The 25,488-nt window shown below is 49.8% G+C and overlaps 1 protein-coding gene across 1 annotated transcript in view; it reads left to right on the top strand.

Annotated features, from left to right (window-relative positions):
- The window catches only part of SNTG2 (syntrophin gamma 2), a 156,007-nt gene that overhangs the window by 80,811 nt on the left and 49,708 nt on the right, over positions 1-25,488 (top strand). The window contains exons 10-12 of the mRNA XM_064573510.1: positions 8,474-8,603; positions 10,705-10,743; positions 14,201-14,317. Coding sequence (XP_064429580.1) covers positions 8,474-8,603; positions 10,705-10,743; positions 14,201-14,317 — 286 coding nt within the window. The remainder of the gene's footprint in view (positions 1-8,473; positions 8,604-10,704; positions 10,744-14,200; positions 14,318-25,488) is intronic.

Here is a 25,488-nt window from a genome sequence, read left to right as displayed (position 1 = left end):
GCCGGGCACACCTGCGGGATGTCCACGTTCAGGGTGAGGGGAGTTGCATCCGTGCTGGCCACTGAATGTGGCACATCCCTGTCACCGGCGTGTTTACTGTAGGCTTGCTGAGCCACCTTCAGGAAACGGGTTCAGCCTCCCCTTCTCCCTGACATGAGCTGTCCCTGCGTGTCCTCAGCTTCCTGCCTACATTGCCAGCCAGGGCTGAGGAGGAATCACTAGGGCCACAGCATGGGTCCCGCACCTCTGCCTGGAGCCCGAGCCCCTCCCTGCCCCACCCTGAGGACTTGAGGCAGTGAATCTCCATGATGGAGTTTTGCTCAGGAATCCTTTCTTTTTTTTTTATTTTATTTTATTTGTTTATTTGACAGAAAGAGACACAATGAGAGAGGGAACACAAGCAGGGGGAGTGGGAGAGGGAGAAGCAGGCTTCTCGTGGAGCAGGGAGCCCCATGCGGGGCTCGATCCCAGGACCCCGGGATCATGACCCGAGCCGAAGGCAGACGCTTAACGACTGAGCCACCCAGGCGCCCCTCAGGAATCATTTCTTGATGCCATTTAGTGTCATGCACTCACTGGGGAACACTTGTCTACACCCCAAGTGTGTATACGCCATGGAACAACAGTTAAATTAGAAATCTAAGGTTTCAGCCTCCAAAAACTGTAACGTATCAGTGTTCAAGGGAGAGAGGGTCATAAGTATTTGGAGAACGGGGGGCCACTAGGAAGGCCATGGAGCATCTGACAGGGGTGAGGATTGGCTGCTGTTGGGTGTCTCTGACAGGGGTATGCACGCATATACCCATAGGAACACGCAGCTGAAAATACCAATTCTGGGAAACTCAGAAAATGCAAATGTGTGGGGACAGTAGGTGAATGCCGTATGGTTTTGCCATGATCTTCGCAGTACTACCGTTTTGACGTGCATTGGTCTGGACTTCCTGGGAGACAGAGATCATATTGGGGATAAATACATGGGGCCCAGGGTTTCAGGGAGAACAAGACTATAGTCCAACCGATGTTCACGCTGCCTGTTTTTCCCACAAGTCCTATTGCATGTCATCCTTGGTGGAGCCGTCCCAGGTACAGACAGGACCTGGACTCCCTGCCAGGCCTGCTTGCACCTCCGCATCTGCCAACACCCTCGGGACCCTTCGGCCTCATGTCTTCTGCCAAAGCTGACATTTCAGGAAGGCTTCCTCAGTGCTTCCTTTTTAGCCATAAAGCCGCAAGATTGTTTCCACTGAAGTGTGGCTGATGCACAATATCCTTCTACCTTCAGACATAGATGGCAGCAGTCTGATGTTTTTATGCATTACAGGATGGTCCTCCCAAGTCCGGTTACCATCTGCCACCATGCCATTGACTGGGCTCCGTATGTGTACCTTCATCCCTGTCACCTGCTTAACCACAGCTGGAAGTTTCCACCTCCTAGTCTCTTCACCTGCTTTGCCATCCCTCACCCCCTCCCTCCAGCCACCACCAGATTGTTTTCTGTATCTATGAGTCGGTTTCTGTTTTGTTTTTTAGATTCCACAAATAAGTGAGATCACACAGTGTTTGTCTTTCTCTGATTTCACTGGATGTAATGTTCTCAGGGTTTTCTATGTTATCACAAATGGCAAGCTCTCACTACTTTTATGGCTGAGTAGTAGTCCATTGTGTGTATGTAATGCATCTTCTTTATCCATTCATCTACCTTTGGACACTTTTTATGTCTCAGCAGATGTGAACAATGCTGCAGTGAAATCGGTGTGCATGTATCCCTTCAAATTAGTGTTTTTGTCTTCTTTGGATAAATACCTAGTAGTGCATTTGCTGGTCACAGAGTAGCTCTATTTTTAACTTTTTGAAGAATCTCCCTACTGTTTTTCCACAGTGGCTGCACCAGTTTTCATTCCCACCAACACTGTAGGAGGGTTCCCCTTTCTCTGCATCCTCGCCAACATCTGTGACTTCCTGTCTTGTAGATTTTAGCCATTCTGACAGGTGTGAGGTGATATATAATCATAGTTTCAATTTACATTTCCCTGATGGTGAGAGATGTTGAGCATCTTTTCATGTGTCTGTTGGCCATCTGGATGTCTTTGGAGAGATGTCTATTCGGGTCTGCCCATTTTTTAATTGAACAGACTCATAAATTTGTCATGTGGCACCTCGATACCTGGGCTTGCTACTGTGTCCTGCCCCCTCCCACCTTGTTTTAGGGTAGAAGAAACAAGACACAAGAGCTCACTGAGCCCCTGGTGTGAGGTGCCCACTGCTCATTGCTTCACTGTCTACAATCAGAAAATGCAACTTTCTATCCACGTTCCATGTGATATCTTGGATGATTTTCACTGCTTGATTCATGTGCTAGGCTATGTGACCCAGGTGTTCTGTTTTAATTGTGAGGTTTTACTCTTTGAAATGGAAGGAGGACACAAAGGGGAGATCAGCTTGCGCACCTGGTGTGTGGTTATGCAGTTAGCACATTGAATTCAACGGACAGACAGACAGATGGGAAGTGTGGCGGCATCTTTGGTGTTGGCGGCTGGAGGGTTCAGGGGACATTTACAGAGGACAGGCTCATGCTGGGGCTGTGCGTTCACAGGGACTCTGTGCGGGCTGTGCTCACGTGGGTGGCCGTGGGGTGGGTGCCAGGCTATTTTGGTGACAGTTGGTCACTGTTGTGATGACTTTGGGTGGTCCAGACCCAGAAGCCCATGATGCAGCTGCTCATGGTTTTTGGAGTAAAATGTGGATAATAATTTTGTTTTTGTAGGTCGAGTGGTTCGCTGACCAGAGCACGGGATCTGTGGGGAGCTGGGTGGGGTTGAATGAGTCTCCAACCTTGTTAGCTGCCCACGTGGGCAGGGGACATGGCCTCTCGATGCCACTCTGGGAAACAGAAACAGTAACACCTGTTTTGTAAGATGGCTGAGAGGAAAAATACATTAAAATTAAAGTGTAAATCACATAGCACAGTGCCTGGCAGGAAGCCAGGCTTGAATAAATGGTAACCTCTGGGTCTTGTTATTGCCACTGTTCTTCTAGTTACAGAACACCGAGTGTGAACTGCTCATGCTCTGGGGTGTCCTCCTCCCCCTAGAAAGCAGCGAACATCCCCGGGAATAGATGTGTTGAAAGAAGCACACACCACCCAATGCACTGTCGGTGCCCCACTGGTGGATTCTCCCCAGAAGCAAGGATAATTATAGTCCTTCTGTGCTTGCCGTCTGCCAGACGCAGTGCCGGCTCCTCACCGGCCTGGCCTAATGGATCCACACAGCGTGGCCCCGCTGCCTGCCGGCACGCCTGTTTTCACATGTTGGAGCTGCAGCTTGGCTGGAATTGAGGAGCAGGGGGCTCTGCATCTGGGTGCACCTCGCGTCACGCTGCATGTTCTCAGGCAACACATAGTCTCGACCCCTACCATGTGCAGGCAGTCTTGGGGGTGCTGGCGGTGGTGAACAAAGCCCGGGACCTGTGTTCTCATGAAGCTGAGCGTCTGCTAGGAGACACAGGCAGGAAGCAGGCAGACATCCTAAGTGTCCCTCGGGTCCTCGAGGTGCTGTTCTATCTCTGTTCCTCCTTCCGTGGGATCCCCTGCAGGTGCCCAACCGTCAGGTGCATCGTGCCTGTGTGGGACCCTCTGCTGCTCACACCACTGCAGGACCAGGGGCTGGGAGGACACAGGCCTGGTCTCAGGAAGTGGCAGAAGGTGACACAAGAGGATGCCAAGTTGCTCCTTTAGGTACCACAAGGGAGAAGTTCGCTTTCTCTTCCGGACCTGCTCAGCTTTGGTCTGCTCAAGTGAGCACTTTATTTGTGCCCTGAGTTTTCCAGGAATAGTGACTTACCATGAACAAAGCGATGTAGGGAAAATGATGCCCAGACTCAAATTTTTGCGTCTGTGTCAGTATTTAACACGGAATACTTAGAAATGCTGCTGCAGGATGAGGAGAGTAGGAAGAAAATATTTCTCTGGCTTCCATGAAAAAATTATGCCCACGCTACAGACACAGTCTTGAAATACAATATGTGAAAGCAAATTTGAAGATTTTACTAAGTCTGAGACGTACACACATTTTCTTCTCATTTGGCAGTAACTCTCCGTCATGAGCAAAATAAACACACGCCCAGCTCCCAGCTCCAAAGTGTGGGGGCCTCGAGTTACACAAAGGACGCGGGTGCATGTGTGCTGCCCCCCCCCCCCCAGGTTCCTGCCCAGGTGCGGGGAGAGATGGCGATGTATCTTTCCAGGAGCCTTGGCATTGCTGGCCCTCGACCTCCTCATTGATAACGCTGTCTGGCCATGGCTTGGTTTCTCCCCGGGGACGCTTTTCCTGCTGATTCCTAAAACCTGATGCGGGACGATCACAGAGCACGCTGAGCCCAAGCGGTGGGGATCTGTGATTTTTAGCTCTGACGATGACAAAATCCCGCAAAGGCCGAGCAGATGCTCTGACTCCAGAGCCACGTGGTCAGCTTCCTCCTGGGCGCTGTGGGAGGGATACGTTGACGAGCCCAAACACGCTGCCCATGAAATGCTGAGAAAGTAAATCCTCAGAGTCAGTCTGGAAGAAATGCATGGAAATCTGTCACTCACGCATGCCTGAAAATTCATATAATTGCCTCTGGTTAATAGTGCTTTTGTAGCAGTAAGCCCAAGTGTAAATTCCCTCTCCGTACATTACGACTGGTACGTATCATCGGCATTGACGTCCACACCGTTTCTGTCTGCAACACTCAGTCTGCGTCGTTGTTCCACAAGTAAGTGTTCTGAGTGATGATGTTTGCACAGTGACTGGGTTTGCAGTAGACTTCCGACAGCTCCTTACTTGCTTCTCCCGCGCTGTGGCACGGTTGGCATTTTGAAGCCCGTCACGAGGACAAGGAGGACAGACCTCAGAGGTTAGGGGTCAGCATGCCTCAGTGCCTAAAACACGGACTCAGAACGCACGCTTTCCGTAGCCGGACCAGCTCTGCGCGTGGGCTCTGTGGAAGGCTTCGTCAGACTGAGGATGCTCCCCGGGGTCCTGGCCATGAGGAAGGGCGGAGAAAGCCGCGTGGTTCTCCCGTGTGTTTCCGGGGTTAAGCAGGACACGGCGGAAGCAGACTGTGGTCAGTGAAGGTGCACACGGCGAGTCCTAGGGCAACCGACACTCTGTGTGTACACATCACATGTGAAGGTTATTTAGCTAATTGCTAATTCACCCCTTGTTACCAATTCCTTAGCTCATCACACATCCTCTGGCTTGTTACTAGCAAGTACATGACGTGTCTCATGCTCACGAGCCTGGATTATGTCCGTGTCTCCATCGCGTGGGTCCAGCAACACGTCATAGACATACTGCGCTGTACAATGGATTTTTTTTTTAAAGATTTATTTATTTATTTATTTGAGAGAGCGAGAATGAGAGAGAGCGAGCGAGCACATGAGAGGGGGGAGGGTCAGAGGCAGAAGCAGACTCCCTGCGGAGCAGGGAGCCCGATGCGGGACTCGATCCCGGGACTCCAGGATCATGACCTGAGCCGAAGGCAGTCGCTTAACCAACTGAGCCACCCGGGCGCCCCTGTACAATGGATTTTTATGTTATTTACAGTAAGAGGAAATGGGTGTATCCTGTCCTTTGTAATTACGTTGTCACCGTCCTGGTGCGTGCTTTCCTGGGTGCTCACTTTCCAGACAGGACCTGCCTCAGCTCCCGATCTCCATCCCTACCCCGAAGAGGGTTTCAGGAGCCCCAGACTCTGTTTCCTTATTTCATCTTCATGCTGGACAGGGGGCCGTGGTGGGCAGCTCGGTGCTTGGTGGACCTGCTCGTGCATTGAGCGCTGGGTACGTGCCATAGTCCTCCTGCCTTCCGGACGCCGCTGCCTCCGCGGGAGGTCAGCTGGAGGTTTGCGGCTCCCTTGTAAGTGACAAGTTGTTTTTCTCTTGCCGCTTTGAGACATGTCTCCTGTCTTTGATTCTCAGCATGTTGACCTGAGGCGTCTGTTTGTGGATGTGAGTGTGGATCCTGTTTGGATCACCAGACCTGCCCCGGTGTGCAAACCAGTGATTCTCAGAACCCTCGGGAAGGCTCCGGCCACCACTCCTCAGGACGTTTGGTCTGCCCTCGGTCTCTGCTCCTGCTGGTGCCCCCAGCGAAGTCTCCTGCTTCTCAGAGCCCCCAACGGGGTTCTTCCATCTTTCTTCTGCCTGTTCTGCGGGCTGCACAGACCCCGCCAACCTGCCTGGCTCACTAATCCTTCTGTCAGGACGAACCCCCTCCAGCCTATCCAGTAAATCTTCCATCGCGATTCTTACACTCGTTACCTCCAGTGGACCCACTGGTTCTGCCCGCACGGTCTGTCCCTTCGTGGGGGATCGCTGTTGCCTAGGCTTCTTCAGACATGGATTCCTTAGTCCCTGGAACGTCCCTGTGATGGCTGTTTGCACATCTTCCTGTGCGAGGTGACCTCCAGCCACATGCACCAGTCACGTCGTCCCGTGTCCAGCACCCTGGGTCCCCACCCCCACCCAGGGCTTGTCACTGTTACTTGTGTGTGTGTCTGTCCATGCTGGTCTGCCGCGCTCAGGGACAAGCCTCTGGGCCGTGCTCTCGGTCACCCTGAGATGACAGGCGTTTCTCTCTTTCCCTGACCACACCCAGCTGTCAAACTTCACTAATTTTCAGGTGATCGGTCTGTTGTTCTCAACCAAGCTTTTTGGCATAAATGGCTCCACAGAATAATCCAGTCAAATCAGGTTCCTTTGAAGGGACAGTTCCGGGGTCAGTGTTTGGGATTCGTTCTGACTATGGCATCCACGGCTTTTGCGGGCGCCCATAACTGTGAACGTCTCCACGCTATACTGCAAACGAGGTCAGCGTCTTTGCAAATAGATCAGGAACCAGAGGTTTTGTGCCTTGTTTCCCTCCAGACAAATCTCTGAGCAGGAGGTAGGGACAGTGACGCTTGTCTGTCAGTGAGCCTTGTGCTCAGATGCAGGCAGTGATGATGGGGCCGGGGGGGGGTGGTGAGGTTGGAGGTCGGGGGGCGCAGATGTGAAGTGTGGGGGGGCAGGGGGCGGATGCGAGGTGAGGCTGGCGGCGGAGTGGACATGAGGTCATGGGGGGGCCCAGGGGTGGATGTGAGGTCAGGGTCGGGGGTGGACGTGAGGTCTGGGGACCCCGGGGCAGACGTGAGGTCCAGGGGGCCACAGGGGTGGACACGAGGTCGAGGGTCGGGGGCGGATGCGAGGTCGAGGGTTGGGGGCCGACAAGTGGTCGAGGGTGTCTGCGTGCACCAGAGAAGGGGGACTCTGCTCGAGAGCCTGCGGGAGGCTCTGTAACACCCCACTGTCCCCACTGTCCTCTCCTCCCATCCTTAACAAAACCATGAATAAATTCACAGCTGAAGTTATTAATACGTAACGTAGTGTGGACCTTGTTTCTTAAAATAATATGCCTGTTTTGTCATTCATTTTTTAAACTTTCCATTATTTGCTTAAGGACATGAAGGTGTAGGCTCCATGGATTAATACACACTGTTTTCTTAAGGAAAAAGGAACAGGAGCATAAATGACATTCCGTTCCATAATAGTGGTATCAGTCAGCCGGGGCCGCACAGCCAAGTGCCACCTTCAGGGGCGTAAGCAGCAGACACTTAGGTTCTCACGCTTCGCAGCCTGGATGTCCCCGTCGGTCCCCACACAGGTCCGGTGCTGGTCAGAGCCTCTTTCGGCTGACAGACAGCCGTGTTGTCGTGTCCTCCCCAGGTGGGGACAGAGCTCTGGCATCTCATCCCGTAAAGACACTGGTCCTGCGGGATCAGGGCTCGACCTGGACTTCACCTCCTTCTCAGAGGCTCCCCCATCTCCCAAGACATCCACTCTGGGGACGTGAATCCGGGACACAAGTCCGTTGATCACAAGAGTTATATGTGAAGTAGCTTTGAAAAAGGCTTTCATGATAGGGAAGAACTACTGAATTAGAGACGATCATCCTGCTGTTAAAAATAATTTGCCATGGGAAGGTCTGTGGCACGTTGATTTTTATGAAAAAAAGAAAGAACCAACTTCTTAGAAAGCTCAATGTAAATCGGAAATATGTGTGTGTCATAAAATAGCGTTGATATTGAGGAATGATGATGCTTGAGTGCCCATCCTCATTGTGTCTAGAGCTTTAATACCACAATAAGTGGTCTCGGAAAGAATTATTACTGAGGACCCTATAAAACAAGAACTCCAAAATTCCTAAAAGAGCAAGAGTCATTTCCTACACAAATTGACTGTCATATTTTTTTACTGAATTAGAAACAGCTATTCATGATGGATTTCAAAGTTCTGAACTTACTTTTGGGGGACATACGATGTGGAGCAGGTTGGGTGTGTGACCACGGCCTCTGCCGCGTCTCCCCGTGTGGCTCTGGGCAGCGCTGGAGGCTCTGTGGGCGTGCACGAACCGCTCGGGCTGGTGCACAGGGCGGCTCCCCTCTTCCGCAGGTCCAGCGCGTTCGAGGTGCTGGCTCTGGACGGGATCAGCACGGGGATCCTGCGGTTTCACACGGCCCAGGAGAGCGCCGACTGGCTGAGAGCAGTGTCCACGAACATCAGTGACCTGACAAGACAGAGGGTGAGCAGACTTCCCAGGACTTTCTGCTTTTGCACTTAATCCACAAAAATGATTTGATATTTTTTGTTACTTATAATTAACGCTAAAATAATTAGTTATAAGATTAAACAAGGAAATATGTACTTTTTTCAACATACCACATCTCTGATTAAAACAAGTTCAAAATTAAGTCCTGCACATGTCTCCTGAGTGAGAGTCTGTGCCCAATCAGACATGTGGATGCTCACCCCATCCCTTCCTCTCTCTCCTCCTGTCCCCGCACAAGCACAGACCCTTTCATGTACGTGTAATACCACGTACACTTTACCCAAATGCATCGATGGAACGGGGGGACCCCAATGAGGTTGAAGACAGAATGCCCTGTAACTTTATGAAAACAAGACACATATCCACCCAGCAAGATGTCTTCCCAAAGTTTCAGTGCAAGTATCTAGGAAGGAGAAAGTGCCCTGTCTCCTTGAGGGATCTGTTTGATGTTCAAAGTCAATACAAAATAGCTGGCTGGGAGTTGAAGTCAAATTAAGAGTAACTTCCCAAAGGAACCACTGTATGCTGCCAATGAGCTGTAGGCCCCCGGAAGGACTCGTTCGTGGCCAAAGTGGCCTTTGATCAGTTCCTTCCCAGGTGACCTGCCCACGGACTCTGTTTGTGTCCTGAGGCTTCTGTTCCAGGGAAGCAGGTAGCAGGAAGTCCCGGGACCAGCCTTTGGACCCCACTGCCCAGCTGAGCACAGGTCCACCCTGCAGCAGCCCTGCACCCCTTCCCACCCTGCTGCCCATCCCCCGCCCCACCGCCCGGTCCCCCCACCCTGCTGCCCGTCCCCACCCTGCAGCAGCACCTGCCACCCAGTCCCCCACCCCACTGCCCAGCCCTTACTCCACGGCCCATTCGCCACCCTGCCACCTGTCCGCCCACCCCGCTGCCCATCCCCACCCTGCAGCAGCCCTGCACCCCTTCCCACACTGCTGCCCATCCCCCGCCCTGCCCACCTGTCCCCACCCCACTGCCTGTCCCCACCCTTGAGCAGCTCCTGCCACCCGGTTCCCCAGCCCGCCACCTGTCCCCCGCCACCCCCGCTGCCCGTCCCCACGCCACCACCCATTCGCCACCCCCCCACCTCTCTTCTTCCCCACACACTGCCTTGTTCCTGGAAGCTGTGAAACAGAGGTTGACTGAGCGCATTAAAATATTTGGGAAAGCAGCAATGTGCTCAATTCCTATAGAGCAGAACCTCTCTCAGACCTTCGTTTTCAGACATGACAGTTTGAATTCCAGAGGTATCTGGATGGATTAAAGGAAAAGAAAGAACTAGCCGGTGGTGGGAGTTTGGTATTTCAAGAGTGCCTGTGACCAGGGAGCCCCTCAGGTCTGGGTGATTTTACACATTCTAGCTGGCAGGCAGAGCCCAGAGAAGGGAACCAGCTGTGTGGATTCAAAGCCGCACTCCAACTCTGCGTGGTACGCTTCTGGACCTCCACTTCCTCCCTGGTAAGATTTTGGAAATAGTGCTGCTGTGCAGGATTTCTGGGAGAGGCAAGTAAAGGAGCACACGTGGGATGGGAAACTCTAAGATTACTAGAGCAGAAATCATTTCCCATTTTTACAGATGTTGAAATTTAAGCATCTCCTGTCCCATAGCTTCACTCACACAAAATACTGGTATTTAAAACGAGTAAGTATGTTAATAGTGAGGTTTTTTGGGTGCCTGGGTGGCTCAGTTGTTGGGCGACTGCCTTCGGCTCAGGTCATGATCCCAGGGTCCTGGGATCGAGCCCCGCATCGGGCTCCCTGCTCTGCGGGAAGCCTGCTTCTCCCTCTCCCACTCCCCCTGCTTGTGTTCCCTCTCGCTGTGTCTCTCTCTGTCAAATAAATATAATCTTAAAAAAAAAAGAATATTAAAAAAAATAGTGGGGTTTTTCTCTACTGTAGCATTGCTGTGGTACATGATTTGGTTTTTAGGTAAGAAATGCATCGTAGAAGAAGCTTGTTCCCAAGGACACGTCCTGCGGCTAATTAATTTCAGTTGCTGATTCGACAGGTTGAAAAATGATGGCATTAATATTCTTGTCCTACTGACTCTCTTGCTTCCTTCTCTCTACAGGTGAGGACGGAGAATAAGTGCTCTTCCCCTTGTGACCAGGTGGGTCCTGCGTTTTTCTTGTTGATCATATGACAAGTCTCTAAAAGTAGTTTCTCCTGGTCTTGGAACTTGATTTGGGAATTTTGGTAGAAGTCAGGGTCCTTGTCCTCGGTGCAGGAGGAATTGCTCTGGTCCTCTGTCCAGGTTATAACTGAGCTCTCGGCACCTGGGTTTTCTGAGGAAATGTTAAACGATAGTGTAGTTGTGATTGTTTAAGCTGAGAGGTGTTTTACTTTGGAGACACTACTGTGTGATCTGAAACTTAAGCACTGTGTAATTTTCTTAAGAACACCCTCATTTGGAGAGCTTTGCCCTGGAGAGACTGCTGTCCAGCAGATGGGTGGGAGCCCATGCCCTGGTGCAGGCAGCATGTGCACATTGACCCAGACCTGCCGACGGGGCTGCCTCGTGGGGAATCCACAGTTCATTCCTTCTCAGGGCAGAGCCGGCCACTGATGAGCTGACGCCCAATCGGGGCTCCCGGTCACTGGGTCTGTAAGTGCGTAGGGATGAGCTGACTCCCAATCCGGGGGCTCCCGGTCACTGGGTCTGTAAGTGTGTAGAAATTAGCTGACTCCCCATTTCGGGGCTCCCGGTCACTGGGTCTGTAAGTGCGTAGGGATGAGCTGACTCCCCAGTTCAGGGACTCCGGGTCACTGGGTCTGCAAGTGCGTAGGGATGAGCTGACTCCCAATCTGGGGGCTCCCGGTCACTGGGTCTGTAAGTGCGTAGGGATGAGCTGACTCCCAATCCGGGGGCTCCCGGTCACTGGGTCTATAAGTGCGTAGGAATTAGCTGACTCCCCATTTCGGGGCTCCTGGTCACTGGGTCTATAAGTGCATAGGAATTAGCTGACTCTATGATTTGGGGCTCCCAGTCACTGGGTCTTTAAGTGGATAGGGATGAGCTGACTCCCCACTTCGGGGCTCCTGATCACTGGTCATTGGGTCTGTAAGTGGGTAGAGATGAGCTGATCATAAATTTAGAAAAATGTTACAAGAAATAAAAGTTACATTCAGAATAACTTTCCTGAGAGTTTCTTTCCTAATTATAGAATGTTGACTAGAGGGTTAGAACACAGCCACTGGGTTGGACCTTCTCGTAGGTGGGGGAATGCCTCGATTTCAGGGCATACTCGGATTGCCTGGCACATCAGGAAATCAAAGCCTGCTTTGTTTTAGTTTGAGTCACAAGAGAGTCTGGAAACAGGGTCAAAGAAATAAAACTCCTGATACCAAGAACACGAAGTAATTAGGGTTCGGAGACCTGGAGGCAGTGGGGTAATGGTGCTCTCAGGTTATCTCAGAGAAGTTTTATCGCACATTAAACCATGTTTGTGTGATGCCGGTCTCCGTGGCCCTGTTTGAGTAACAGCTGCTTTCTGATCCCAAGTAATCTCTTTCCTGGTGACATAATTTGGCCAGATTAACATCTATGCCACACTTTCTTCTTCCATAAAATAAGAGAACTGTAATGGGCAATCTAAAGACTGTTTTCTAACCTGAAAATTTCTGTATTACTTTGAACTTTTTTTGTCAGGGGCTCAAATTAGTATATTTGGGGAGAAATATTAGAGATGAGTTTTACTGCATGGGCTTATTGAAGAACTGTGCCTGATGTGTCTCATTGTGCTTTTGGTAGAGGATTATCTCACGTTTTCCCCAAAACTAAACATTTTGTGTATATTGCAGGAGTTTAGATTTGTGACATTGGGCCCTTTAAGAATGAGAGGCAATGATTTTCTCATTCCAAACAGTTCTTTCCTGGTTCTGGTATGTAGCAAAGTCATAATATTTGGATAAATATTTGAAAAAAATACATGTATTTGCGAACTACTGACATTGGAAAAAACAAATATAAAGCAGAAGATCATACAAAAGGCCTGGAGTATAGATTTTTTTAGACTCTTATATTTAGTGAATAAGATGATTGTGTAATTTGCCATCCAAACAGAGGCCTGTCCTTCTGGGATGATGGCCAGCCTAAAAGTGACAGGCATGCATTTGAAATTGTCCTGGGCAAACTGAAACACTTGTTCCCTGCAAAGATAGCAAGTAGCTCTGTACATTTCCGAACTAAAATTCACCTGGAAAACCTGAATTAAAGCGAAATATGAATACCTTACTCACCAGATCCAAAAGAAACCTAAATCTCAGGAATGTGGGCTTTTTCTGTGTAAAGGATGAGCTGTACAGTATCATCTGATGGACACTTAGCTAATTATCTCAACTCACTCAAGTGGGAAAAAAAAAGACTTTCCTATAGAAATGGCATCAGAAAAGATAAATGAAAATATGCTCATTTATTATAATGGTTATGTCCTCTTAATTTAATTACAGTGATATAATTAGGTGGGTGTTCATAAAATTATAATACACGTTTTTTTGGAACACGTAATACGCCATTAGAAAATTCATAATGTAAAAGATAAAATTAGCTAACCTTAAAATTATTTATGAGCTACAAATACCTAAAAAAGATTCATAAAGCAGGTAATGTTTCCATTAATAGCTAAGCTATAATTTATCTCTTTGCTAATTGATCTAGGGAGAATTAAATTACATATGAAATGTCATTAAGTTCACATGCAAATTTATAGATGTTTTGGATTATGAACAATCTGATTTTTATAAAATTTCTTTCTGTAAAATCCCATCTGGCATCTTGACCCGGGACATCTTTCACCAGGAGTTGGAGTGAAAGCTGTCAGGGGTTTGTCCTGCAGACCGCAGCGGCGGGGACAGCCCACCTGAGCCCGGGCTGGGTTAGCACCTCCCTCCCCCCCGCCAGGTGTCCCCACCTGGAAGCAGCTCCTAGGACAGGTGTATTGCACAAGGTGGCTGGCATGTCTGTGAAGATTCCCTTTTAATTTTACTGAAATGCACAAATTACTTTAAAGCCTTACTCCCTACTATGTGTGCAACATTAAAGTTTCAGGTAAGACACGGGACTGACATTCATTTGAATTCATGCCCTGAACACTTCAATTATGTCATTGTTTTCATTAACTTTTTGAATCCTATTCTGATTTGTTACAACTTGTGTTTTGTGCCTTTGTATTAGGAAGTTGGACTGTAAAGAAAATCAGGCTTTCCACGTAGGTCAACTCTGTGTTTACTGTAGCAATGGAGGATGCAGCTGTCGGCAGCCACAACCTCGTAGACAAATCTGCAATACTAGCCCCAAAGAGAGTGCAATTTAATGCTGTGTTTTAAATATACACGGGGGGGCACAACTCTCCTGCAGCCGAGGACCCTGTGGGGCGCAGACGCGCCCAGAGACGCTCCTGGCCGGTGTGGAACTGTGGGTGTTCCTCTCATACGCTCGCGCTCCCAGCCGTCTGTTTGGTCTGAGCATTAGGAAGCCCGCTGGTTCTGAGTGCCCATTGTCTGTTCCTTCTAGCCCCAGTGCACACTCACTACGGCTTGGGTTTAATTTCAAGGGTTTTCCTCTGCAGGTTGTGCATATGGGATGGGTCAGCGAGAGACTCGAAGGCACTGGCTCCTGTCATACCTTCCGATCCAAGTTCCTGGCCCTGAAAGGCTCGTCCCTCCACGTGTTCAGCACCCCTCCGGTAAGGACGCCTGGACTCCCTGGGGAGGGGCTGCTGCGGAGAAGCAGCTCGGGATGTGGTGTCTGCCGGAGGCCAGACACAGAGGGGCCAGACGCCGCCGCTCTCCTGCTCACACACCAGCTGGCTGGGAAGCGGGGGTGCAGAAGGCTTTTCTCAGAGCGTCACACACAAAACAGAACAAAACCCTTCTCTTCACACATTCCGAGTTAATGGCCAGAAAGTGAAATTTAAAAAGTCACTCTTTCCTTCACATCCCCGTTTTATTAAAATAACCAAACAGCCTGATTCAGCAGCGCCCACCACGTAGACCCGATGCTAAATGCCATAGTTTACAATTGTATCATCACGGACACCACTTTCCAGAAGGGACCAAATACAACGTGTGCCCCGCCCAGTGAGGAGTTAAAGCAGTTGCTCGTCCAGTATGGAGAATTCCTGTGTCCCAGTTTCCCCAGAGGTTGACACTGAGTGTGACCCTAGGACATTTGTGGAAACTAGAAGCTCAGGAGTGGGTGTCCCCAATAACAACACCATAGACCACCAGTCCTCCCCACGTACCTGACACTCTCCTTCTGTCCCTGGAACAACCAGGGCACCGGGTTGTACGGGTTTTGATAAGCTAGTGCTGTGAATTTACTGAGGTTAAAGAGTCCTCTAAATTTTTTTTAAAAAACAATCATAGAATTCTCCTCAAACAAATGTACTGATTTTTCTTAACATTTGTTGCTAATGTAATATTAGGTGGTTTTGCCTGACAAAGACAAGTAGGAGAGAATTTGAAACCTAACACAGAAACAAACCTCACTAACATGGGGCTCACTTTGGGCTCTGCAGGAGTGGGGAGTGGGGCTGGTGAACCCAGGGGAGGGGCCGTCCGTCCGCAGTCCTAACAGAGATGCTCACATGTCCCTGTTACAGAGGGAGACTCAGGGCAGGCTCAGGCCCTGATGCGCAGGAGGAAGAGCCTCGCCTCCACCCGGTTTAGCACGGTCAGCTCAGTGCCTGAGACCAGAGGCGCCCCTCGCAGGACCGCAGGTTGTTCCCAGTTATTTTTCCTGCTGATAGTTGAGGTTCTCTGTGACATTTCTCGTCCCACTTCTGAGGACCCCGGGGATGACCACTGTCCCGGGCACCCTGGGGTTTGGGGCACGGCCGGGTTGGGGAGCCCCGAGGTGACTGCGGTCCCAACGGCACGGCCCCTCCTGATCTCAGTGCTGTCCCGGCATAATTACTGTTAGCAGTCACTTGGGCCCCAGGTCTGAGCTGGGACCGGGTCGCAGGCTGTGCTCTGCCGCGATGGTTCTGGCATGTGCAGGAAGGGCCGGAGAGTGTGGACACAGAGCAGGCCGCTCCCTCCCAGTGGGGAGGGCCCCGTGAAGGCGGATGGTACCCCCACCGTGGCTCCCAGTGTGTGGCCTGGCGTGGAATTCCAGGGCAGAGTCTGTAAGACCCATTCACAAAGCGGTGTTTTTCAAACTACTTCACGACCTGTACATGATGTTTAGGAAATGCAGGGGTACCTGGGATGAGGATCATGGCTCTGTCACCGCCAGGGCTCCAGAGAACCAGACGCCCGAGCTGCAGGAAGTGCCTCTGCCCGGGACAGAGGGCCTGTGGCCGTGCCGTTGGCTGGAAACGTGGGGGTTTGGTCTCCCCGTGCATCTCTGTGCCTCCAGGCACAAGTCCATGTCGGGGTGCTGAGACCTGCCCACCTGTGCCCGCAGAGGGGGCGCTGAGCGGAGCCGTCTCTCCGGACACGGCTGGTACATCCCGGGTTCTCCTCCAGGGAGTCCGTGCTGATCTTCCCAGTGAGCGGACCTGAATCTCACAGCTCGCTGTGTGTTTGGGAGGCAGCAGGCTGCGGCACGCCTGGAGACCGGGGTGGATGGGAGGCCGCTCCCAGGCTCAGATGGAGTTTATGGTGCAGCACCTCGCACACATGGCTGAGGAGTAAATGCACACGTGCAGAGTGCTCGCACAGCTCGGCCTGTCCTGGCCAGCCCTGCATGAACATGACCCGGCTTATCCCACCCTCAGCTGCAGGGACCTGGAGCATCGGCCCTTGTGCCACCTGGGACTTGCCCTGAATGCTTGCTCCTGCACGCATGCACCTGCTGCCCTATGCAGCCCCCAAGTCGCACTGTCTCAGGCTCACGCACTCTGTCCTCGCTCTTGGTCTCTGCTTGCTCCTTACCTACTGCGGGGCCCTTGTCTGTGGCTGCATTGGCCAGGCAGCACGGCTGCTGCCTTATGGACTGTCATCCAGCAGACTGCGATCTGGTCCAGGATTCGGGGATAAAGCTGTGTGATCTGGGGCAGGTCACCAACCCTCTCTGGTCTGCTCGCGCCCCACACATCAAGTTGGAGTCAAGTCTGGCACCTGCTGGAAGAATGGGCCCATAGAGGCTGCACCACTCTTCTCCTGTCCTGTCAGCTTCCATTCCTGCTGGCCTCTGCTGAACTTGTGGTGTGTTTTCACATTCAAGCCCCAGAGGGGCACGTCTGACTGGCTGGCACAGTCCTTGAGGGCAGGGACCCCTGTCTGCGCCAGGGAATGTGAGGCTTGGAAGATACTGACGTGCCGGCCAGGGACCCCCCGGTGGGGGGCGGAGGAGACCCCCAGCACCGACTCAGGGAAGGGCTGGGCTGTCCGTTTCACCTGTAGCCGTGGTCACCAGCGGGCCTCCATGGGACCTGGGTTCCTGCACCCGGGAGGTGTGCACAGGAAAGGGCCTTGTCAACAACTGTTGGAAAACTAGGTAAACCTGTTAGGCGTCTTTCTGGGGGTTTCTCCCAAGTTGTATTGCTCCCCAAGGTGGTACAGCTCGCGTTACCGCACGTGACCCAGCAAGGCATGCGTGAACTTAATCCCAGCCTCGCAGAGATACGTGCCAGGAAAGTCATGGGTCTGAAAGTCCCCTCGAAGCTCCCCAAGTACGCTTCTGGGTGTCCAGTCGTCAGAGCCTGAGACTCTGGTCCTACAGGTGTTGGTGAGGTGCATGGTCCCAACACCGCTTTAGTCCACTGTCACCATTTCATTGGGGGTATTTATTTGATATAAACGAGAGGAAATAGAAGAATCTAGTCTAATTTTTACCTGTATGTTCATCTGTTTCCTCATTTGAGTCTTGCTTGAATGAAATTCATGGGTAAATAGTAAATAAGTATAACTGAGGGGGCTATTTTTGATAATTTTAGTCAAAATCGGCTCTTTAGAGATCACGCATTCACTGTATTTATTACTGGAACATTCTTAAAAAGCATCTAAAAGCTGCAAGGACAGGCTTTGTGGGTGGATCTCTGCATTAATGACCCTGAACTGAAGGGGAAATTCAATTTTCTAGACATTCGGTTCTAGCATGGTGCTTAGGAGGCCCCACGTCATCTCTGGAAGGAGTCTGGTGGCGTCGGCCGGCCGCCGAGCTCTGCCGGGATGCCTGAGTCCCTCTCAGACCGGAGAGCTCCAGCCGTTCACAAGCCCCACACAGGCGGGCACCTGGCCCCGCGCAGACCCACCTATCCCTGTGCCGGGGGACGGGGGGCTCGGCTTGAAGTGAGCATCCCCCCAGGTATTGTGTCTAGATTCGTATCCTAGAGCAGGCCTCCAAAACCTGTTTTAAATGTGCTGACCTACCTGGGAAGACGTAACGAAGCAAGGACACAGCCTCCCTCACGGCTCCTTCATGGCTGGCTGAGTCAAGAGATCTGTTGACACACGAGTTTGAGCCCGTTCATTCTGTGCTTGCTTGGGCAGCTCACAGAAGATGAGCACGGCGCCTGCACAGGATGGCACGTGGATGAGACCAATCGTTCCAGGAGATCCTGATGCGTCTGACTCTCGAGTTAAACCTGCTGCTTTTTCCTCATACCTGGGTTTATGAGGCTCAGTTGCAGGTATGGAATCCAGCTGGTATCTCAGACGTGGGTGACTTCTGCCACAGCACGGTGCATGGCGTCCCGGCAGGCCACCGTGCTGCTGGGGCCGGAGGTGCAGGCGGGGGCCAGGCCGGGCTGGGGGCGCTGCCCCGTGAGCACAGCCTCGTCTGCTGAGACCGGCCCCCTTTCTGTTGTCTTAGGACAGAACTAACACTCGCAGACTGGTCACCACAACATGGCACCATGCCCGCATGGGGCCTCTCCACCCTCCCCTGGTCTCCCTGTCTCTGTCTCTCTGTCTCTCTTGGTCTCTGTCTCCCTCTGACCGACGTCTCCACCGTGACCTGACTTCGGATTCCCCGGAGACAGAGCCCTGCCTTAGTCGCAGGAGCCTCCCTCCCGGACCCCTCCTAGGGCTGCCCGGTGTCCAGGTCTCTTTGAAACAAAGGTCCTTCCTAGCCGCTGTTTCTTTTGTGGCCCCTCCTCATTCAGGATCTCTGCAGAAGGTGACCACCCAGGTCCCCGTGCCTGTCTCAGGGTCACCAGCAGCGACTTCCTGTGATCAAGAGGGTTTTGTTGACGGAAAGAGAAGCGTGAGGCCCCTTGGAGCTAGTTTGGTTCTCGCTGTTAACTTGTAAAGAGACGGCACAGCCCCAGATGAGTCTAGGAAGTAGTTTCTGGGACGCGGGGTGCTGGGAGGTGGAGTGAGCCCCGCACACGTTCACCAGTAGCCTCGGCTTTAACGAAGCCGGATGTTAACGAACTTTGTGTGCATCTCTCCAAAAACTGAAATATTAAGATGCAGTCACCCTCGAAAAAGCAGGGAGTGCAACCCTCTGAATCCTTAAATGTAAAAATAAAATGGTTCATTACATAATATGGCATCTCTGGGCAGGCTGTGAAGCTGCAGAATCCGGGGAATTTGGGAAGCACACCCACCCCACAGCCGTGAGAGGAAAATGCCCCCGTTTCCTGAGACGGAGCGTGATGGGGGGGTGTATGGGTGAGGGCTGGGTGTTCCTCAGCTTGAAACACCTGACAATGTCCAAAGGAGATGCTCGAGTAGAGATGGAATCACCTGTGTCCGGTTCTGGGAAGAGATCTGGCGGGCAGCATCCGTGCACGGATGTCCCTGGGGCTGAGGCCACATGAGCCCTGATACCCTTCTCAGTGGGTTCTTCATGTTGCAAGCCACCTATATCCCTTTCCCAGTGGCAGTCGATCCTAGTCACCCACACGGAGAAATGAAAAGGCGAAGGCAGTGGCATTTATAAATATTCAATCCCCAAATTAGAGTGAGTTCACTTGATTTATTTGCATGCTTCTTAATGTCTTCATGTAATTTAAAAATTCCTGGTGACCTAAACTGTCGGTGCTAAATATCATCTATAAAATCAGAATAAATGCTCCCTGAAGAGGGTTGTAGTGAGGTTAAAATAAGGTGATTTATGTGGGAGTTGTCTGTACTGATGAAATGCTAGAAGCGCACTCGGTATTTTCTGTGATCACAAAGAAGATGCTCTTTGACTCTTGGTTGAATAATCCATAATATAAGTATTGGCAGGTAGTAAAGCCTAGTGGTTGTGCTGTGTGTTTGGAAATGCCATCGAATTCTCTCTAAAGAGAATATAAAGGAAAAACCAACACTTTAGGTTTTTGGGGGGATGGGGAGAGTAAGCCAAGAAATCTCAAAGTGTTTCCTGGCTGAAACCCGTAAATAACGAAGAGCAAATTCCACAAGACAGCAAAGACAGTTTACGTAAGAGTGTTCAGTCCTTTGTGGTTCAAAGGGAAGGGATGACAGCAGGTGTAGCAGGTTGGATCCAGGTGCAGAGAGAAGGCATGGCCTGTGGCGCACTCCCTGCCCACGGTTCTGCACTGTGATTTCTCCGTGGGACATGGATGCTCCATTCCCAGACCTTTGGAAATATTTTCAAGAGTTCACATCTTTTAAGGTAGAAATGGTAGCAGCTCCCTTTCTATTTTAATTAGATGCAAAAAACAGGTATGTAAATATTTTACCATTAAAACTGAGTATTTTGAAAACCTTTGTGTCCCTGTTGGGTTCGCGTGTCCAGGAGTTAGGTAGAGACCAGGAAAAAATCTGGAACACAAAAATGTCAAAGTCAGAAAATGAAAGCAAGCCTTCATGGCTCTTTCTGCCATTCCATGTGTATGTGATGCTGTAGGACAGAGTTTCACACCCATTTCCAAACACACGTTAGAACCCGCACGTCAGAGTCCACACAGTAATTTCCTGGGAAGTGATAGGCCAGGGCGTAGTTCTCTCGGCAGCTGATTTTCTTGGCCGCTGGACACGATGCTCTGGGTAGAAACAGCGGGTGTGAGTAGTCCTTCTGTGGTCCTGTGATGACGTCTCAGTCCTTCGTGAGCCTGAGCCCCTGCACTCTGGACCTCACGAAAGGCCCTCAGGGTTTTCTCCCCCCTTCTGTGGGACAGGCTGGCTGAGGGGCTGGACTTGGTATTGTTCTTCCCCAGGGCAGCGAGGCTCTGATGAAGCCCCAGCAGGGGTGGCTCTGGCTAACCTGCCTCCCCGAGGTTCTTGGGAAGAACGGTGCTCTGGGGTCTGTCAGAAGGCTCCAATGGGACTTTTCCCCAGTGTTTTCTGTGGGACCTGGTTGAGCTCCTGGAGGTAAATCTCACAGTGTCGTGGGGCCTCCCCGACCCCGTGATTGGGTCGCCCTGCAGTTTTTAACTTGGGGTGGCCCACACTGAGCCCCAGCAATCTGCTAATATGACAGTGGTTTTCCTGCTAGTGTGGATCCCCGCAGTGGACTCCACTACCCAGGCTCCGCTCTGGGAGGCTGTGCTGACCTGTCTTGGGGCCACGGTGTGCCCTGTGTCCCCCCTTATGGATCCGGGAAGTGTCTGTTCAGGTTTTCACTTGTTACATAAGAGCAGTGACTTCCAAGCTCCTTATGCACAATGAGAAACATGCTAACTTTTTAAATAAAAAAAAAAGCAAACTTTACCATTACTTAACATTATGATGCCAGTTTAAACGAATCATTTTCATGCATTATTCAAAATAACAAAGGCGTACTTTTAAAAGGGGACTGGAAAGCTTTTATAAGACAAGGAAGAAGTTTCACTCTGAAAACACTAGGGAAAGAGTGGTTTTGTGGAATAAGCTGTGAACTGCTTCTCATTAGCCGTAGGCTGTAAGCTGAGCCTGCCTGTGCTGTCTGGCAACTGGGGGAGTGCTGGTCACCTTCGAGTCCACAGTGTCCTCCATCTGAGGACAGGGGCACATCCCACAGGCTCATGGTGAACACTGAGGACCTGCATCTGTATTTTTTTTTTCATTTTATTATGTTATGTTAGTCACCATATAGTACATCATTGGTTTTTGATGTGATGATCCACGATCCACTGTTTTCCTATAACACCCAGTGCTCCATGGTGTTCGTATAACACCCAGTCCTCCTCATCACCAGGCCAACCAATCCTCCCTCCCCCCTCCCCTCATTTTTCCCTTCCTTCTCCTAATGTCCTCCATGCTATTCCTTATGTTCCACAAATAAGTGAAACCATATGATAATTGTCTTTCTCTGCTTGGCTTATTTCACTTAGCATAATCTCCTCCAGTCCCATCCATGTTGATGTAGAAGTTGGGTATTCATCCTTTCTGATGGCTGAGTAATATTCCATTGTATATATGGACCACATCTTCTTTATCCATTCGTCTGTCGAAGGGCATCTCGGCTCTTTCCACAGTTTGGCTATTGTGGACATTGCGGCTATGAACATTGGGGTGCATATGGACCTTCTTTTCACTACATCTGTGTCTTTGGGGTAAATACCCAGTAGTGCAATTGCGGGGTCATAGGGTAGCTCTATATTTAATTTTTTGAGGCACCTCCACACTGTTTTCCAAAGTGGCTGTACCAACTTGCATTCCCACCAACAGTGAAAGAGGGTTCCCCTTTCTCCACAACCTCTCCAACATTTGTTGTTTCTTTCCTTATCCATTTTTGCCATTCTAACTGGTGTAAGGTGGTATCTCAGTGTGGTTTTGATTTGAATTTCCCTGATGGCTAATGATGATGAACATTTTTTCATGTGTCTGTTAGCCATTTGTTTGTCTTCTTCAGAGAAGCTACTTTTCATATCTTCTGCCCACTTTTCGACTTGATTATTTGTTTTTTGGGTGCTGAGTTTGAGAAATTCTTTATAGATCTTGGATACCAGCCCTTTATCTGTAGTGTCATTTGCAAATATCTTCTCCCATTCTGTGGGTTGCCTCTTTGTTTTGTTGACTGTTTCCTTTGCTGTGCAGAAGCTTTTTATCTTGATGAAGTCCCAAAAGTTCATTTTTGCTTTTGTTTCACTTGCCTTTGGAGATATATCTTGAAAGAAGTTGCTATGGCCGATGTCGAAGAGGTTACTGCCTATGTTCTCCTCTAGGATTTGGATGGATTCCTGTCTCACATTGAGGTCTTTCATCCACTTTGAGTTTATCTTTGTGAATGGTGTTAGAGAATGGTCGAGTTTCATTCTTCTGCATGTGGCTGTCCAGTTTTCCCAGCACCATTTATTAAAGAGACTGTCTTTTTTCCATTGCATGTTTTTTCCTGCTTTGTCAAAGATTATTTGACCATAGAGTTGAGGGTCCATATCTGAGTTCTCTATTCTGTTCCATTAGTCTACATGGAAATCAATGGAAATCAACGCATCTGTGTATTCATAACTATGTTTGAAAACTCTAAAACATTTAAATTTAACATGGAATTTTGCTATTACTATTTAGCAACTTCTCCTTATAAAAGCAATACACGAAATATGGCAAGTGAATTTATTCCTAAATATTTACAGATATTTGAGTCGGACCTTGGACGTTGTATCCTGGAGCTGGTGACAATTTGCCAATAACAATTTCTACTTTGCCCAAATCTATAACAACCATATGTGAAGTTTTTAATGTCTGTGTATTTATTTATGCTATGGTGACATAAAACATGAGGTTTCTGAATCTGAGACAGACTACTACTGACTCACCACACATCTTCGGGCCCGTTTCTGGGCACGGACCCCACAGGTGGTGCAGCGAGCACCGACGTGCTCTGCACGGACAGAGATTTGAGAAGGGAGGGCACCCATGGCACAAGAGAGAGACTGTACCTCACTGGCCGTGTAAACAAGGGCTCTCTGGGGGAGGAGAGGCTGCTGCTCATCACCCTGTGGAATGAGACCAGATCGCTCCAGAAGGCAAATGTCCCTGACCAGTCACTATCTCTGTACCCACTTATCCAACCTTCCTCCCAGGGGAGTCTGCTCAGAAAGCCTGACCACACTCACAGAGCCTGTGTCTCAACACTTCAAGTCAGAATACTTGAATACATTTTCAGAAGGTCCAAAGATTCTCTGACAAATAATTTAGGAAGAGCTGAAAGAGAAGGTCCTATACTCAAGGATGGTTTCTGAGCTCCATCAAGACGAGGCAAAGGGATGACATTGAAGCAAAAGAGGGAAAAGAAGGACAGAGGGCTGGAAGAGAGACGGGGGAGGGGAGGTCCATCAGCATTTTCCGTCTCGGGTGGGCGTCCGGTGCAGAGGAAGCAGAACCCAGAGGTGGGGGCTGGCCCAGGACTTCCAGGCTCTGGGAGGTGCTCCCAAGTGTGGATTAAAGCCAGGATAATTCTCATCACTCTGCTCTTCTTCCTGCCAGCCTGTTATTTCTGACTTGCAAATTGGAATCTGAGAAAACGTGAGCTACTCATGTTTTCAAACATCATTAAAATGTGTTAATAACAGTCAATTTTATAGCATCTTACAGCATTAACATACAAATTATGTAGCAGTTACCTGTGGACATGCAAGAAATATTAGAGGCAATTTTAAGAATGTCAATTAGGCAAATATATTCTATCATTTAATTTTTTTTACCTGAAAAGAAATAATTGAAGACTTGTAGACTGAAGAAATATTAGACAATTGTATATCAAATACAGAATTATTCTGTGTCACCTCTGGGGCTGCACTGAAAGTGTTCCACAATAATATCAAAAGACGCCAAGATATTACATCTTATAGTCTAAAATTTCTGCAACATTTCAAGTCAAATATGGTCCCATAAAATAGAAACTGTTAACTCTCATGACTTGGGAAAAGTAGCAATGGCATGTGGTTACAAATGTTCACTCTGATCATTCCCTTTTCGTTGCCAGCTGGTTGGAAAAATTGAGGTGTCAGCATGGATCATTTTTCCTTTTCCTGATTTCTGAGTCATCAGGAATGAGTGTAAGGATCAAGGGATCACATCCTATCCCCGTCCCCTGGAAGCATTTTTCCAGAGACAGGCATGTGGTGATGGCTCCGAATGCCAGTCTGCATCCCTCTCTCACTATCAGGAGATCTTAGCCCTCCTGAGAAACCGTGCAGATTGCTCACGCTGGCTGCATCTGAGGACCTCTGATGTAAGGAGGTTCCATCAGGGAGCATCTAGTTTGCAAATCAAGGAGTTCTGACTGAATATGCATCTCTGTGTAAATAAGGTTTTCCTAGTTCACTCTCCATCTTTCCTCCCGCTACCGTCTGTCTGTCTGCCTTTCCTTGTAAAAGGGGTCAGGCTTTTTACCCTTGGATTGTCTCTTAAGACCTCACCACAACAGAGTCATCACCGGCGCATATTTTTAAGACAAAGTTCTGACCAGGTCGGGCTGGAGTGGGACCTGAGATTCTGCATTTCTAGCAAGCTCCCAGGTAATGCTGATGCTGCTGGGTCACATGGCCTCATAATTCAAGAGCCTATTTTAATACATCAATAATAAATTTACTTGAAAGTCAAGATCTCTGAGCCCCACGCCACACTTGCTAAATCTGAATCAGATGGTGCCAGGAACATGCCTCATAACGGGCTTCACAGGTAATTCCTGGCTGTGCTCAGGTTTAGTTCAAAACTCTAGGAACGTCTGCTTCTTCATCCCATCACTGACTGCTGTCCTCCAGACCTCTAATTTTGAACTTTATATTTACCTTCTAATTACATGTATATATGTGGATACACACACTGGTATATAATTTTTCACTTTACTAATCTAGTAGATGCTGATCTTGTTGTCTCGGGGACGACCGTGTCCTAAATCATTCCAGCCTGTGAGATGGTTGGGTTTAGTGTTGGGTTGGCACAGCCCAGACAGTTTCCAGAGTTATAACTAATTTAAAAAAGGTGAAAGGAGCCCGAAGGGCATCATGGATATTTTGGAGGTAATTTGCGTCAAACAGAAGCAGGAACACTTTGTGCTTTTTCTGAATCAGAGAAGCGTTCATGTAGC

Source organism: Mirounga angustirostris, unplaced genomic scaffold (assembly GCF_029215605.1).
Source record: "Mirounga angustirostris isolate CCGP_5_RB_7025 unplaced genomic scaffold, mMirAng1.0.hap1 SCAF_10, whole genome shotgun sequence".
Classification (NCBI taxonomy): domain Eukaryota; kingdom Metazoa; phylum Chordata; class Mammalia; order Carnivora; family Phocidae; genus Mirounga; species Mirounga angustirostris.
The sequence above is the reverse complement of the archived record's forward strand: the minus strand, read 5'-3'. Positions and strand labels throughout refer to the sequence as shown.